At 41.5% G+C, this 15,589-nt stretch overlaps 1 protein-coding gene and 1 long non-coding RNA gene across 3 annotated transcripts in view; one reads left to right on the top strand and one right to left on the bottom strand.

The window, feature by feature from the left end:
• Positions 1-8,790, bottom strand: part of LOC111260047 (uncharacterized) — a 26,321-nt gene extending 17,531 nt beyond the window's left edge. The window contains exon 1 of one of the 2 annotated variants that reach the window (XM_086968121.1): positions 7,887-8,790. In XM_086968121.1, the coding sequence (XP_086824247.1) occupies positions 7,887-7,971 (85 nt within the window). In that variant the 5' untranslated portion in view covers positions 7,972-8,790. The remainder of the gene's footprint in view (positions 1-7,886) is intronic. The other variant, XM_022832523.2, reaches the window with a different exon arrangement.
• Positions 1-15,589, top strand: part of LOC111260048 (uncharacterized) — a 16,037-nt gene extending 448 nt beyond the window's left edge. The window contains exon 2 of the long non-coding RNA XR_002680015.2: positions 14,525-15,589. This is a non-coding gene — a long non-coding RNA (uncharacterized LOC111260048). The remainder of the gene's footprint in view (positions 1-14,524) is intronic.

Below are 15,589 nucleotides of genomic sequence, written 5' to 3'. Positions count from 1 at the left end.
ATATTCCAAGACCTCCGTAATTTTACAGCGAACGACACATCAATCGTAGTTCATCATCGTGTTGGCAGCACCAACGGCAGTGATTTCATGATCGGTCATCAACATGCTAACGCAGTATACGAACGAAGGTCACAAGCGGGCCTGCGCCGTCGACAGAGGACTGAGACGGAACGTGAAAAAAAGAAAAATTACAAATTCGAAGAGGTAGCGGCCGTGATGCCGCAAGAGGGAGAGCGTTATTTCTATTACTTTCCTTGTCTGTGTTTCGCCTTCATGTCTTTTTTCAACCATAAATGTCCCTTTTATTTTTCCATATCGTAAGCTCTCTTTCACCTCGCTGGATCTGTCTGACCAGGAGCCAGCCATTTCCCTCGAGAGGGTTAGTCGGCGGGTTGACCATGCTGCTTCCACATTCCTGTCTCCCTACGATGTTGTATTTTTGTTCTTCCTGGACATGCCAGATGACAGTGGGCACAGCTACTCCTGCTGAGTTGCGTTAAATACATTCAACGGGCGAGCACAGTCCAACGAGTACTGCAAGGAGGGCTCGGTTCTTAGCTGGCAGCGTCTGTCAGTACCATCAGCGATAACAGTACTAGCAGTAGATGGAGCAGCAGTTAACATTCGTTTGGGCTCTGTTGAACTCTATATGTGGCCGTGACAGCGGTGACAGTAGGAGAAAGAGAGAAAAGTAAGAGGGGCAAACAGCATTTGCACGTGTCTCATGGTTTTGAGCAGCTGGATGATAGCAAAGGCTGTAGCCAAGTCTGACCAGACCGAGCGGGCTACATATGTAGCTATCATACAAGCCACGCTGATAACCGACCACACGATCACTTCTATTATAGGCGAGATGTACGGACAGAAACATTTAAGCATACGAGCGCGCAGACACAGCGACATGTGCAACAAGAGCATGGCGCTCGTATCTATTATATATAACGTATGTCGGCACGGACAACAGGAAGCACCCGCGGACAGATTATACGGGGCATACAGTCATACGTGGCATCACCGCGACTGGTATTAACACGTGCGCACTCATACACAGTCATACGCAGACGCACGGAGCACTGCTGCGGGGGCATAAATGGGCAGCGCAATAGCCAAGGCCACGGCAATAACACCAGACAGTGCCAACTAGAATAATAACGATGAATATAGGAGCAGCCGCAATGCTGACGATTACAGTGGCAATGAAAAAAAACGGCAGAAACAAAAGCTTGGGGATCAGCCGTACGAATGCTGTTCGTATCTGAGAACTGTATGATTTATTTACGTCACTTCATGCTAGCATCAATCTGCCATTACATATTGTCGCCTTGAGCGATCACGTGCAGAGGATTTCCGTGAGGGGATGAGAATAAGCCTAACTGAACTCGGACCCAATTTAGTTTGTGGGTTTGCTATCCTGTTGGTCTGCGGCTGTTATGGTGTTGGTCATGTACCATGTACAATCCTCTTCGTTGTAGCTCAGTCGAAGTAGATAAAATGAGTGCTCTCGGGTTGTTTTTTGCATCCAGTCGTCCCCTATTGGCTATACTCCGCATTATGTCGTCATTATATTAAGAGCAGCAAAGCTGATAGCAGCAACAGGTCTATTCTTCTCGTGTGGAACGCACGGCTCTCACGTACCAACTAGTTTGACGAAATATAACAGTTTATTTGGTAGACACTGAGCTTAAGGATGATGTAACCGTAACAAGCGCCCGCAGTGTCCCCATCTAACTTCAGCTTTCCCTCTTTGGCTTTGCTGATTGCAATTCGACCTTTCTTTGTTCATTTTTATTACGCCGAACTGTTCATTGAGTTGCAGGCATCAAACGGCCACATCACTCCGACCCACCGATTCGCGAGATTATATAGATGGAGAGACAGAGTATTCTTCATTTTGCATAACAGCCCCAGCATTTCTCTTTTTTCTGCTGTTAGCGGCAGCTCTAGCTGGAGATTGTTCTAGTACAGAGCGACGCTGTCGGCTATAGTAATAGTAGCGCCGGTCGGGACCGTTTTGTGACTCAGTTCGAATACAATAGTGGATCTTCATCGTGTATCATTTGAAATTGTCGCATCCTAAAAGACTCTGATGGGATGGATAGCTGCTGCTATCTGTTACTACTGCCGCTGGCACACTTTACTACTACAGATCGTCTCCGAGGCGCGAGGATATGAAAGAGGTTGATTTAGGCTTGAGCGAATGCGCAAAAGCAACACCAACACAATTTCTTTGATTTCGCCTCGGGTATATCCGGAGTCACCCCCTTCTCCCCATTTTCCCTGTCGTTTTTCCTTTCCGCTAGTTGTTGGTCGTTCGTTGTCGTCTGCAGAACAAGAAAGCTACGACAAGGAACCGCCAAGGGGCACGTGAGAGGCTCTAGCAGTTGCCATTGACCTTTGAGGAGGGAGAGAAAGATAAATATATTGACCCAGCTCTAGCGGGGAAAGTGGCAAGATGTGATATGCACAGCATATCACGAAATTTTCGTCTCTCTCTACTTCTGCTCGCCTGCATTAAGTGGCGGTGTATAGCTGCAAGAAGAGCAAGGGTAGTAATTCGTGAGAAGCTGTTGAGAGGAACACACAGTTTGCTAGTACGACCATGGATGGAATTATTTCGACAAACAGACAAGAAAACAGAGAAAAAATATAATCACCGACGACAAGTAGCGCCGATGTGGAAGAGCCGATAATGTGAAATAAAGAACTTACGCCGGGCCGACTATGCTGACGTGGTAAAAGCGCAAAAAGGCGAGGCAAGCCTTTATTGGCATCTGTACACTCCATATGATTTTGTTCTAGCGTCACCGCGATTCGGATTTCTCCATCTATCACTGATGATTGATTTGCTATTTACTCAATGAAGGTGACAAGAGGCCACCGATTATAACATCCCTTTTGGCTGGAAGAATAGCTCTGGTCGCGATAATCGCCCATTGATAAAGATGGCAAAATGTCGTAGACGTAAGTAAAACTGGCGACTGAGTCTTGCCGATATTATTGCCTTGATGCCTGCCGACCTGGCAAGCTGCACTGAGTGCAGCTGGCGTTGTCCAATCTCGAAAAAAATAACGGTGTCCCACATAAACGTACAGTTCGATCGGTCGAACACATATATATATACACGCATAGACAGTTTCGTAGCATTCTACCATTCGATTGACTGCTTAAGTACAACAAAGTTTCAACGACAGCACATTAGGCCTGCTTAACAACAGACGAAGCATCAGCACTCCATAAAAACTGACTAGAATGGGCAACAAACAAGAAGAGTGCCTTACAAGTGTCTCAGTACCCAATGACCGGCTCGACTACGGACGAGCAAGACGAACCAGATTAGGGTACTACTATGTGCTTTGTGAGCTGGGGTTAGATCTGTCGCGTCGAACGTCGCGGCGTTGTCGAACGTTGTCTTACTCCTCGTTACAACTGGAGAACACACGAAACGAGCCTCTGCTAAACTGCTAAACCTCTAGCAAGATCTCATGAAGTGGCCCGGATGAATCTTGCGTAAATAGCGTACATCGTGCGTGACATGCTCAAGAGGTTAGACGCCATACACCACGAGGCCAGAAAGGGGCACGGCGTAGTACACTGAACGTACTATTGATGTCAGCGTATGCTATAGCCGTGATTATGCCTATATCATTACATTCGCATAACAAAGACGTTACAATCTGAACGAACTGCTATGTGTCTGACTCATAGACGCCCCGTTTAATTGGCCCTGGATAACCTCTGTTTACTACCCGTCAGACAGTCGCCTATTGCGAGAACATCAAAACTGGACACCGTGAATACTTGATAGAGAAATTTTTCACCTCTCAATTTTTTTTTCCTTAGGAGTATTACGCCAAGAAAACCGGTTACATCTTTCTGGAGAATCAGTCTCTCTGGACGTCCTTCGAGCATGAAATTTTTACGGAAGTTAGCCGACCAAATAGGATTACTAATTTTATATATTTGCTTATTTTATAAGTTTTTTTTTTGTTCAAAACAGCTGATGCTGTCAGTCAACCGCAGCGGATGGGAAAGATAATTTTCCCAAGTCTTATTTGGTAGGCAAAACCTTGTGGTACACTAAGAATATCAAAAGGAAGATTTTGCGTAGATGCACATCCCAGTTGCGCTAATCGTACCGAAAAAATCGCTATGTTAATCCAAAGTGAACTTGTTTAGCATGCGAGTGTGCTGCATATGTGTACCTTTGTTTAGGTACATTTAAGGACATGGTAATTACTACATTGGTTAAAAATTACTGCGTACAATGTGGATGTGGCGGTGCGAAGGAAAAACGTTCCTATTCAGGCGTGGTTTGTCTAAGAAGCGTTGTGCTTTAATACAACACAGATGTCGGATTGGTATCAACTGTACAGCCAGTCCTAAAAGCCTCCCCTTATACCTTATTCATCTAACAAATGCAGATAGCAGCTCGTTGCAAGCAAGGTCTGATAAACAAAGATAGCTATTAGAATGACAAAGAATATGGTCTTTGAGGTCTACGCTATTAGCATTGATAAAGAGAGTCCGTATCAGAGTGGTCAACAAAGAAGGGCCCGCACACGTGAAGCGGTGTTCAATACCTTGACAACAGGGTGACGCGTAAAGTTTGCACTTTCGACAATTAGCTGGCATAAAATCTCAGAAACTTAAATGTCTTCATTCTATATTTTACCAACATACCATTTTACTCGAACTCGAAGAGATGAGGAGCTCGAAAATAGGAGTGCTCAATCGTAAATAGTATATGTACTGCTATATTTAGCATAATATTCTGCTATAGAGTCGGAATTATTAGAGAGTTGTCCGTAGAAATGTACGCAACAAAAGGATCGTTGCAATTTTCATTTTTTATCTATCAATATTGGTTTGGTAAATGATACTAAAAACCCCGTCTTCTATCATTTTTTGATAAAAGATTTGTTCGTTCAGTCAGGAAATGTAATTTAACTTTCCCACTCTTAAGTGTATTTATCCATTCTCACTTTTAAAAGTAATCGTCCGCGTTTTTTTTTTTTTTTCGAGTGAAAACGTAACTTCGAACTAGTGCATTGTTTACGCTAAAAATTCTTCTGTCATTTAGACAGGCTACGTTGTCATAAGGGCTTGAAATTTGAAAAGCCTGAGTGAATGTGTAACGTGGCTCTACAAAGCACCAAATTCCAATAGACAGTCAGAAAATAATGGTTTATAATGAGAATATATGAATTTTCTATTATTTCGGCCCCATTTAATTCAAATCTATGAGTATACAAATTTAAAGTAAACAGTGATTTTTTAATACGTTAATGTTTTCGATGATGGTCAACATCAAAGGAAGATAAAAACTTATAAACCTGCTGCATACACTGATACGATCATAGTGTTGTATTCTTAAAAGTTTACCTTTTTCATAAACGTATAAAAAAGTGTATCTACCTCAACGAACCTGAGCAGTGAGAGTTCGCCTGAAGGTAACGATGGTTATCTTGTTATTTTAACAAGTGAGAACTTCAGTTCTAATATCCTATCTGCCAGTAAAAGGATATTAGTTCTAAGATAAATGCTTCTAATTAGTTTATAATTATAATATACAGAAGTTATATGTATGAATAAATGTTGAGATTATAAAGATTTCAAAGTGCTAGCAATATCAGCTTCTGTCTTAACGATTCAATCACAAACCAAATGTTCTCTAGCGAACTCCTACGAAGTTATCTGAAAAGCTTTGTACCACAGATATTATTTATAGTACTACCCAATTCAAATATAGCGTCAGCAGTTTTTCATTTGTCTCAGGAACCTAGTTTGGGAAAAAGTTTTGGTCTCACATCTCCTTGCATTTATTTGCGTATCAAATGAATGCCAATCAAGGCATTGCTTAGAGATCATCACCTATTATTGGGAAGCTTCATTTAACGGGCTCATAAGAGAAACATCTGCTTTACCTTTATCAAACACCGTTAAGTTTCTTTCCCACCTGGGTTTCTCTTCCCCGAGATTAAACCGAGAATACGTTCCACAAGACAAGAGCACTATTTGAAACAAACAGCTACTTACAAAATAGGCTACGAGTTAAATTTGGTATGAAAGGAATAAGGTAACCGAATAAAGAGTTTTTTTTTCAAATTTTTCGAAATTTAGGACCAAAGATAATAAGGTTAAGGTGAACGTTGATTCTCTAAATATTCATAAAGGTTTACTAGAAAAAAATACGACCAATTTCAAAAAGGCCGCAATTGTGGCTAGGTTGCATTGTAAGCGGAAACAAACATGTCAATGCGCTCTACGGTGCCAAATTTTGCCTCTCTCGACCATGACCACTGTTTACTAGACGCTGTCTTGCCCCGATTATAGCAGACACAGAGCACCTGAAGTCGTAACATTGTGCTGAACCTTCGGCATTTGTACGCTGTTTATTTAGACCGACACGTAAACAGCCTTGAGCAGCTGACAGTTTCGTCCTACTAAGATTCTCCTACAGATTTTTGCTCTGTAATAAAATAATGGGTGATCCACAAATGAGATAGAAAGACTTACATAACAGTTGTAAATATTATTACAGTAAAAAATGTTAGTCGAAATGGTTTTCAACCTACAATGAACACCTTTGATGAGCAAGATGTTATTATACAGGTGAAAAGAGACAGGCACAAACTGGTTCGGGTTGCTACTTATACGACTTTGACGACTATATAACTTTCTACTTCGAGAAAAGATACGCTTTCAGGCTCGCCAACTCCAGTGTAAAAATTTCAGGTATTCAAGCCATTTAAGGTGCGTTTTGATGGCTAAGGTGATAGTCAAACGCATCTTTAGTATTAGCTCGCGACTGTAGTCCAGGACGTGTTAGCGCCTGAACAAGTGAGTTTCAGGGGGGCATGTCGAGAGTTTTTACTCTAAAGACTTCTGTGTAAGTCTATTCAGACTATTATCCTTATAATGTACCGAGGATAAACTGCTGATTATGTGTAAGCTTAATAATCCTGATTTCTGTTACAACTACTAGATATATGGCCCCTTTTTAAACGACTGTTAGCAAATTCCATACAAATATTGCTGACAAATACTCCCAGTACCTGGCTACCGAGGCATCTTTCTAATTTGCGAAACTAGTTATTCGAAGTAAGTTTTTTTCGCATCGTGTAAATGGCGCAAAGTTGCCAAGACGACAAGTAACTTTACGGGACTCGTTGTGACCCTCAAATGTTAAAATTACTATCAGTTACGGCCATTTCCTATGTTTAATATATAAAAATATGGACCTGAATTATATCATTTTTAGCCACATCATTTGGATACACTGGCTCGTTAAATAAAACGGTTGTAGCTTTGATACATAGCGCACAGTTTACTGAAAGACTGAAGAGTCGACGGCACGTGGTTAGGGGACAGATCTTGTATCCCATCTTGGTTTTGATTACTTAACACTATTTTTTTTGCTAATAATAAGGTACCCGAAACCACGAGATTTCTTTTTTAGTTCCATTACATTTTTTACTGTTGTGTTTCGATGGCTAAGAAAACAATAGAGGACAACCTACAAAAACTAAGCATAATGTTCTTGGCTATTCGCTAATGTAAAGAAATGTGTGTTTATAAAGCGATGCATACTTTTACAAAAACGAACGTATGCAACGAGCTACAATATGTGGTACGAGATCGGAGGATATATAATCGATAGCTTTTACAAACGAAAGCGGCTAAGCAGTTGTCTGTACGCCCGCCATACCTAGGGACAGTTATGGGACCCGTGACGACACACCGACAAGACCTTGCCCAGCGAAAAACACGAAGGAAAACAGATCTTATTTGACGTTTATCGGTCACTGTGCAAGAACTACATTGAGCTCAATATTTTGTATTTCTATTGATAAACTAGGAGCCTCTTCATTCTATACTATACTCACCCGCCGTATACGTTGAGGCCAGCGCCACGCTGACCATGCCTCCACCAGCCCTCTGTACTCTCCGCTGAGGAGAGTTTAGTGCCATTGGATACACTGCATTTACATGGACCTTTGCTAACGCGACCGTGGTTAAATTCAGAAGGGCCTTGAGGTTACATGGCGTATGGAGGCTTGTAATCAACAGTAGAAGTAAAGGCAGTTTTTAAAGATACACAAACACCCGCACAGAAACACCAACACAATATGTTGTTGCTATTGATTCGGTATTTACCTCGAACAACTACAATTGTAGCCGTGCCTCATTGGTATAACAGAAAGAACACAAAGTATTACACAGCCTGTGCCAACAGCTAAACTATATTGAACTGCAGTGATATAGCACGTAATCCAGCGCGTACCGTTGATGGGAACGTTATCAGACTCTCGGTGTGTCAGGACGTTCGTATGACTAAAACGACACACTTCGGATGATACAATCTTATTATCTTTCCTTTATCTCTCTCTCTCTTTCAAATCAAAACACATGTTGGCTAACTAATAACTAGAACAGTCAGCCCAATTCGTAATTGGGCGTTGTTTTCCTCTTCTGATCAATGACAGCCTGCATGGGTCACGGGTCTTGTGCTATGGTTCCTCGATGTCAAGACTACAGTTGTTACTTGCTATTATCTTTTTAACCAAAACTAGCAGCAAGTGGCTACCGCTTCAAGCACATCGGGTAGTGAGCATCATTGTCACCATAGTCCTGCAGTAATGGCTACACGCACCGGCGTGTTGTTGTTCATCGTGCTGCATCTCTATCGCGTGCTGCGGCCATCTGGGAGCACCAGGATCTCACCGAGCTTCTCATATGCCTTCGCGCCTCTGCTCCGAGGGAAAGGACCCGTCGGTGTGTGGCAAGGGTGCTCTACGAAGGGAAGAGTAAAACCATTGCGGGGCTCCCTTCGACTCAGCTCCACAACCCGGCTTCGGTTGCGGCAACTCCGCTTGTGGCTGGAAACAGCTCTCGGTCGTTTCAGGAGTTTGCGATAGGAGAAAGAGGTGGTTTGAGGGAAACTACTGTCGGCCGTCTTCGCGGGGCCTGGGAATAGCGATGGGGTAGACTAGTTTTGACCGAGTCAGACTACCTGCCTACCTGTCTGCTGCGTGCCTATCACTGGAGCAGTGAGTAGCAGCCGCCGTTCGAAACGAAGGGACCACGGTTGGAGCGAACGTGGCAAAGGAGAAAACAGGGAGGTTATGAAGACGGACGCGCGTTAAGGGCCGTTTCAGTTGTGTGCTGGAAAGGAGCCCCACGGCTGGTCTCAACAGTCACAGAAAAGATAAGAGACGCATGCCGCACCTTCTGCTGCCGTTGGGAAAGGTTAGGCCGATGCCGCACCTTCTGCTGCCATCGGGGAAGGTTGAGGCCGATGCTGCTGCACCACCAGCCGCTGTAAAGGTATCGTCGTTAGGGTTAACCAGTGTTCTGACGTAGGGGATCGGGGGCAGCACAGGAAAGGGAGCTTAAAAGGGATGATGATAGGAAAAAAATGAAGAAAGGTCGCTGGTAGCTACTGTATGGATACAACTGGAGAAACTATTCGGAAGTGTAGGTAGGAGTAGAGAAAAGCATAAAAAAGCGCTTTCAGCGCCCGAGACCGTTAGTTCTCGATCATTCGCACCGTTCTGAGAAGGAAATACACGGCGCACGACTTTCTGGTAACCAACAATGTCTCGATCCAAATGCTGGACGCGATTTTAAAAATCGAAGTCCATTGTTTGTGTGACAGGGAGAAAACCAATATTGTGGAGAAGGATGAATTGAAGGAGGACATTCATAATGACAGTTGAAACGAAAAAATAATGGAGAATGTTCGTTCGCAGTTGAATATAGAAGCTAGATCTCGCTGCTTTTGACACCACGTAAACATAGACCATGCGTCCAGAGGAGACAGGCAACTTTGGTCTGTTACCTCAAGTTGGCAATGCTACCTAAAAATTATAGTACTAGTATTGTCATAGATATTTCTATGACGAGCAAGCCATTCAATTGTGAACCTTGAAACTTTTAGGTGATTTCAATAACGATCTATTTCACTCATCGAAAAGTAGGCCACTCATCACCTATAAAGAACGTTAATAACACGTACAGCCGCTCTGTGGGAGGCTATCCAAAATTTAACGTTGCTTAAAATATAACTTTTATATATTCAATATTAGTTATTTAAAAAAAAAAAAGGAAATAATTGTACGGCCTCGCTCTATTATAGATTTGTGCAACAAGGCGCTGTCAATATCAAGCACTGAAAGAGGGACATTGGTGGAATATATCTCGAAACTGCTAAATACGGCGGTAAAAATACTTTATTAACTACACCTGTTATGAAGTTATCCATCGACAGCGACTTCATGCGACCAAAAATATTCTGAGGGAATAGAGTCCACTAAGGTACAAACGAGACGAAGCCGCCATATGCAGAAGCTAGCGCCATCAAAACAGTCGACATGACAAACAGATTACTACAAGCCAAGACTCAACGTGGGAGCAAGAGTGAATACCGTTTTAAACCTAAAGGTATCCAAAACATTAATCTAGTAGACGATATCCATTTCTAACGAGGTTTATCATTCTCCCGTATTTAATTGTCAGACACTATTTCAAACATTTATTTTAAATGAATAAGTTTGAACCCGCGCAACGGCCTCAGTGGTTATTAATTGGTCTAAAAGCCAGCAGATACGCGCCACTGAATAGAACGAAGATACCCACTGTTCATTGCCGCGATATAGGCGTTAGGCCGGTTTTAACATTTAAAACTAATTGTGACATCGACGACGTCCAATTAGTACGTCCACTCTGAATGCGGGGGCTGAGGTAGATGCCATCTTCGAAACGACGTTGAAGCATGGTGCTTTGTGGACTCTCATGCATACTGCAAAGGAAGTGGTCCATCATGTCGACACTCAGCAATCGCAAAAAAGTGCACATAGAGAAGTCACCTTTACTGCGGAAAATGGTCAGACGAGATTAGGTAATCCATAGTGTTTACCGCTATAGATTACCTGACTCACGACGCGGTCTTCTCGCGATGTTGTTTTCTCAGGGTACTTGCTTTGTCCGGATCGTGAGCTAAAAGTGAACGGTTAGTGGTAATCGCTTATCACGATAGGGACGGCGGTGCTTCACGTGCACGATGTCACGCTCAGAAAAGGTGTCGTCACCGCTTACCGTAAATAAAAACAGCAGCTTTCGTTGGGTAGCGGTAGTCATTGTGCTCCACCGTGACAATATGGCTGAAGCTGAAGAAAAGCACGAATCGGCACTCTGTCCAGAAATGGCTGCATACTATGCTGCCCGTTCCGGGGCTAAATGTGTGCGTGCTCGGCAGTTGCCGCGTAATTGCCTCAACTGCCACAAAGCAGTATGTAATCTTTAGCGTCAGTTTTCATAAATATTATGTATATCCTAATCCGCAGGTTGGCCGAAGTCGATTTAGATGTCAAAGGCCCGTTGCGGGTTTTGGGCCGTCCGCTGTTACACAACTTCGCTATTATGAACTACGTCACTCGTTCTGTCCGCCTCACCTCGGTTTACGATCACAGACGACATCGAAGCATTCGGGGATCTACCTTGTTTAGCTTCTGTTAGGAGTAACTTCCACCGTTGACATCACACCAAAGAGGGCCGTAGTGGCAACCCTGTTCGTGTTATTGCACGTGTTCCAAGCAATGTCACTCAGCGAGCTTTTGGGATCAAAGGCTCGTTGTTTTGATCTGTCAGTTCTGTACGCTAGCGCTTGAGAGGGTCCTCTGACATTGGCAATTTACGGCACCTTCACGTGTTAGACAGGTTCTCTATCAAAGGAGGTCGTTTTGCTACAATTGAGAACACTGTCAAGATTTATTTTACGGTTTTAGCCAGAACGGATCTGTCGAAAGCGAGCAAGATACTATCACTTCCATTGGTACCGGGAGTGATACGTCACGAAAAACTTGCACATCATAAATGAAGTTATGAAAGCTATGACAGTATTAGGATATAAGGTGACGGAATCAAATTCAGTTAAATCTGTTAAATTAATACGTGGGGTTACGGCAAATATATATGTTTGTCGATGTGTAGGGCAAGCACGGTCGAAGTAGATATTGCCTGTTCTGCACGATTTCCGATAGCAACTACTTTATATAGTTTTGTTATAAGCTGCGTTAAATTAAAGATCGACAATGTTGCATGTGTCTGCAGACATCTCTGGCCGACGCATTTCTTCAGGGTAGCTGCTATTCGCCTCGATAACAGATTCAACTCAAGGCGTAAACGGGTCACAAGCAATTTCGTTTTTTCAATAATCGGTCACATTTCAAATTTATGAATAATTCCTTCATAGTAACCGTAAACGACGCGACACTGGCACATTAAAGATCGTAGAAGTGCCACTCAAATACGGCACACATACAAACCCAGATGATTTGCATTTTTGGCCTTTGCAAGACCATCACTCCCAAAAATCCAAATATTGAAAAAACCGAAAGTTTAAACGGTATTTAGCGCAAAAAATTAACCAAAAATGGTAACCACGTGAGGCTTATCGTAATGACTCAACATTGTTCGAATGTCGTCAATTGCTGCTACAAGAAAAATTCCAGCTTTATACTGAATGGCTTCATGTACCCTTTTGATGCGTTCTGAGTACATCCAATCTCGTCCCTACTACAGATATTCCGCTTGGCTTTATTGTTATCTTGTTCGTCTTTTTCGCCAGCTGGAAAGAAACTAGGACAACGCCGATGGTGGATTCTATGCAACCAACATAACTTCTAGTCTCAATAAAGGCTAATCGGATGTGAGAACACTGAAAATCGACCGATCCTATGAAGACGAACCTCATGCCCTGACCATAACAATACTGTGGTTTTGTCCGAAAAATACAACCAAAAATAGGGACTGAATACTTCAGCTTGACCTGAAATGGTTGGTACTAGATTACATAATGATATACTTAAATTAGTTTTAACAATCTAACCAATTACCTTCTGTGCTTCGATGGAACCATTTCTGATAGACCGTTCGACTTAGTCTACCTGTACAGTTTTGGCCTAAAACTAAGGAAAACTATTGTAAAACAGCTACGACACACGGTGCTGCTATATTGTGTCGTAGTTAGTGTCAATACAACACACGCGACTCAAATCTGATTCAGAATCAAAAATAAGATAGTACTTCAACCGGATGGCCTTGGTTTGTGAGAACCAAATTAACAGGCTTTCAAAATGCGTATAGCCTTCAGTTCTACCTATAGGGACATTCACCTTTTCATTCTTGTCAAATAAATTCAAGCTACGTAGTACCTTATACGCTGATCTTCCGAAATCGGCAAAGGGAAATCCAATTTTGTTCTAGTCTGAGAACGTTACAATAGTATATTCCGAAAGTTGTTTCCACTGCAGAAAATTTTTTATTAAGATCCTGAAAAGCCATGGCCGAAATAGATACATTTCGTTATATTAAGCAGAAGCTAAGCCTGGAAATGGGTATTTCTCCATTCTTCAAAATGTTCTGGTCTTCCATCCTGCCATCTTCAAATCTTCGCAGTTCACAATCTCATTTTTAGTTTCAGGGCTATGAAACACAAAGCCAATTACGTTCATTCTGCAAATACAGCATCTGATCCATTAGAACATAAAATATACTTAACTGTTCCCCAGCCTGGTTAACTTCTTCCATTGTAAGAGAGTTGTTTTTGAGATCTCTCATACGTTAGAGTTCACTATACCAATATTCCATTTTGGTTTAGACGGTGACACGTTTTTCTTGTAATAGCTTGAAACACTCATACGGGAGGTACCTTCTGATCCTGTTTTGCTATGAACGAACTCTCTAAATCCTGGCTTAAATAAATTTTATTGCTAAGCACTGCTTTTTCTCTAAAGTATTGATTTGCCGTTAGTTAGCTGATTAATTATTTGTAGTTCTTCGACCATTGATTATATTGTGGATTATAAGGTTTAACTCCTTGTCCTTTAATTAATTATTTTAAACCTTTTGTAACTGTTAATCCCATGTGATATGATTTAAAATAATAAGGTATTGATTTTGTATCTTGTTTTGCTGTTTCATCTATTGTTGGTTCATCTACTGTTTCTGGTACTATTCTTCTTAAATAATGCAGAACCTTATAATGCGTATAATCATCTCCTATTTGTTTTGTTTTATTTTGTAATAATCTAGTTGAAAATATAAATTTATGTAATCCGCCGTTTGGATAAAGAATATTTATGAATCCTGGTGGGGCTGGTTTGTTAGCTGACCCATCATATTCTTGGAGTATTCTTGTAACAATTTTTTTACGGCATATTCTCCTCCGTAAATAACTCCTTTTAGTACGTTTCCTAGTACGTTTAACATTACGTCTACGACGATAACGTTGTGTCTTGGAGACACGTACTCTAGGACGTGCCATACGAAGAGAACTATGAACAGCTGTTGTTGCAAACGGCGGATTTGCGTAGAGAAAATTCCTAAAGAATCCACTTCCGCTTGGTCCTATTGCTGCTTCTAATAATGGAGGCCCTTCGGATTTAATAATATCTTGTATTGCTTGTTGTTTTACTAATCCACGACCATTTGGTTTAACTTTTAATTTTGGTACTCTTTGCAGCAGTGGTGGCAATCCAATGTCACTCATGTATTTAATTTCTGGTGATGTGTGTATCAATCTCGCATGCGGAGCGTGCGATCTCGAAACGGATCTACCCGCTACAATCCTACCGGGCCCCGCTCGTCGACGTTACTGCTGCGAGGTGTTACTTGGTTAATATCTTATCCTAATCTAATCTCAAGTGGTTTGTTTACTTGCTTTTAATTTAGGTAACCGATTAAAAGAAGACAATGGTTACCTATTGCTTGGATTTGAAATCGGTTTAAACAATGGAACACCCAATACTCAAGGATACGTACGTTTCAAATCACCAAGATGTTTTAAAATTGTTAAAAGTTTAATTGGAATAAGGAGCCATCTTGAACAAGCTGAAGGTACAGAAAACCAAAATAAAGTTTACTGTACTAAATCTGGAGTTTATGAAGAATATGGAACATCTAAATCACAAGGACAACGCTCAGATCTTGAAGAAGCTGCCTACGCTTTAAATCAGGAAAACAAGTCACTCAAGGATATCGCATCGGATTTACCCTGTGTTTATATTCGTTATCATCGCGGCTTAAAAGAATTAAAAAATAACCATGTTCCAGTTAAACCCCGTGATTTTAGATCCGATGTTTATATTTTTTATGGACCTACTAGAACTGGTAAATCACGTGCAGCTAGACAAATGGCTGGTGATTTGTCCGTATACTATAAAAATAGATCTCCTTGGTGGCGTAATTATCAACAAGGAGATGTTGTCATTCTGGATGATTTTTATAGTTGGATTCCTTAGGATGAACTTTTAAAAAATGATCGTTATCCTTATAAAGTCGAAATTAAAGGAAGCTTTGAAGAATTTACTTCGAAAATTATTATTATTGCTTCTAATAATCATCCATCCTGAAACTTAATATAAAATTCCAGGTTTCAATGTTGTTCCATTATTATCAGATAGAGTTAATGCTACTGTTCAAACTTATGTTATTGATACATCTCCTACTGGTGCTATTTTAAATGAAAATACGAGAGATATTGATTTAGAAAAAAATTAATAAAGCTTTTACATTTATTTAAATATAA

The sequence above is a fragment of the Varroa jacobsoni genome, unplaced genomic scaffold (assembly GCF_002532875.2).
Source record: "Varroa jacobsoni isolate VJ856 unplaced genomic scaffold, vjacob_1.0 scaffold_393, whole genome shotgun sequence".
Taxonomy (NCBI): Eukaryota; Metazoa; Arthropoda; class Arachnida; order Mesostigmata; family Varroidae; genus Varroa; species Varroa jacobsoni.
The sequence above is the reverse complement of the archived record's forward strand: the minus strand, read 5'-3'. Positions and strand labels throughout refer to the sequence as shown.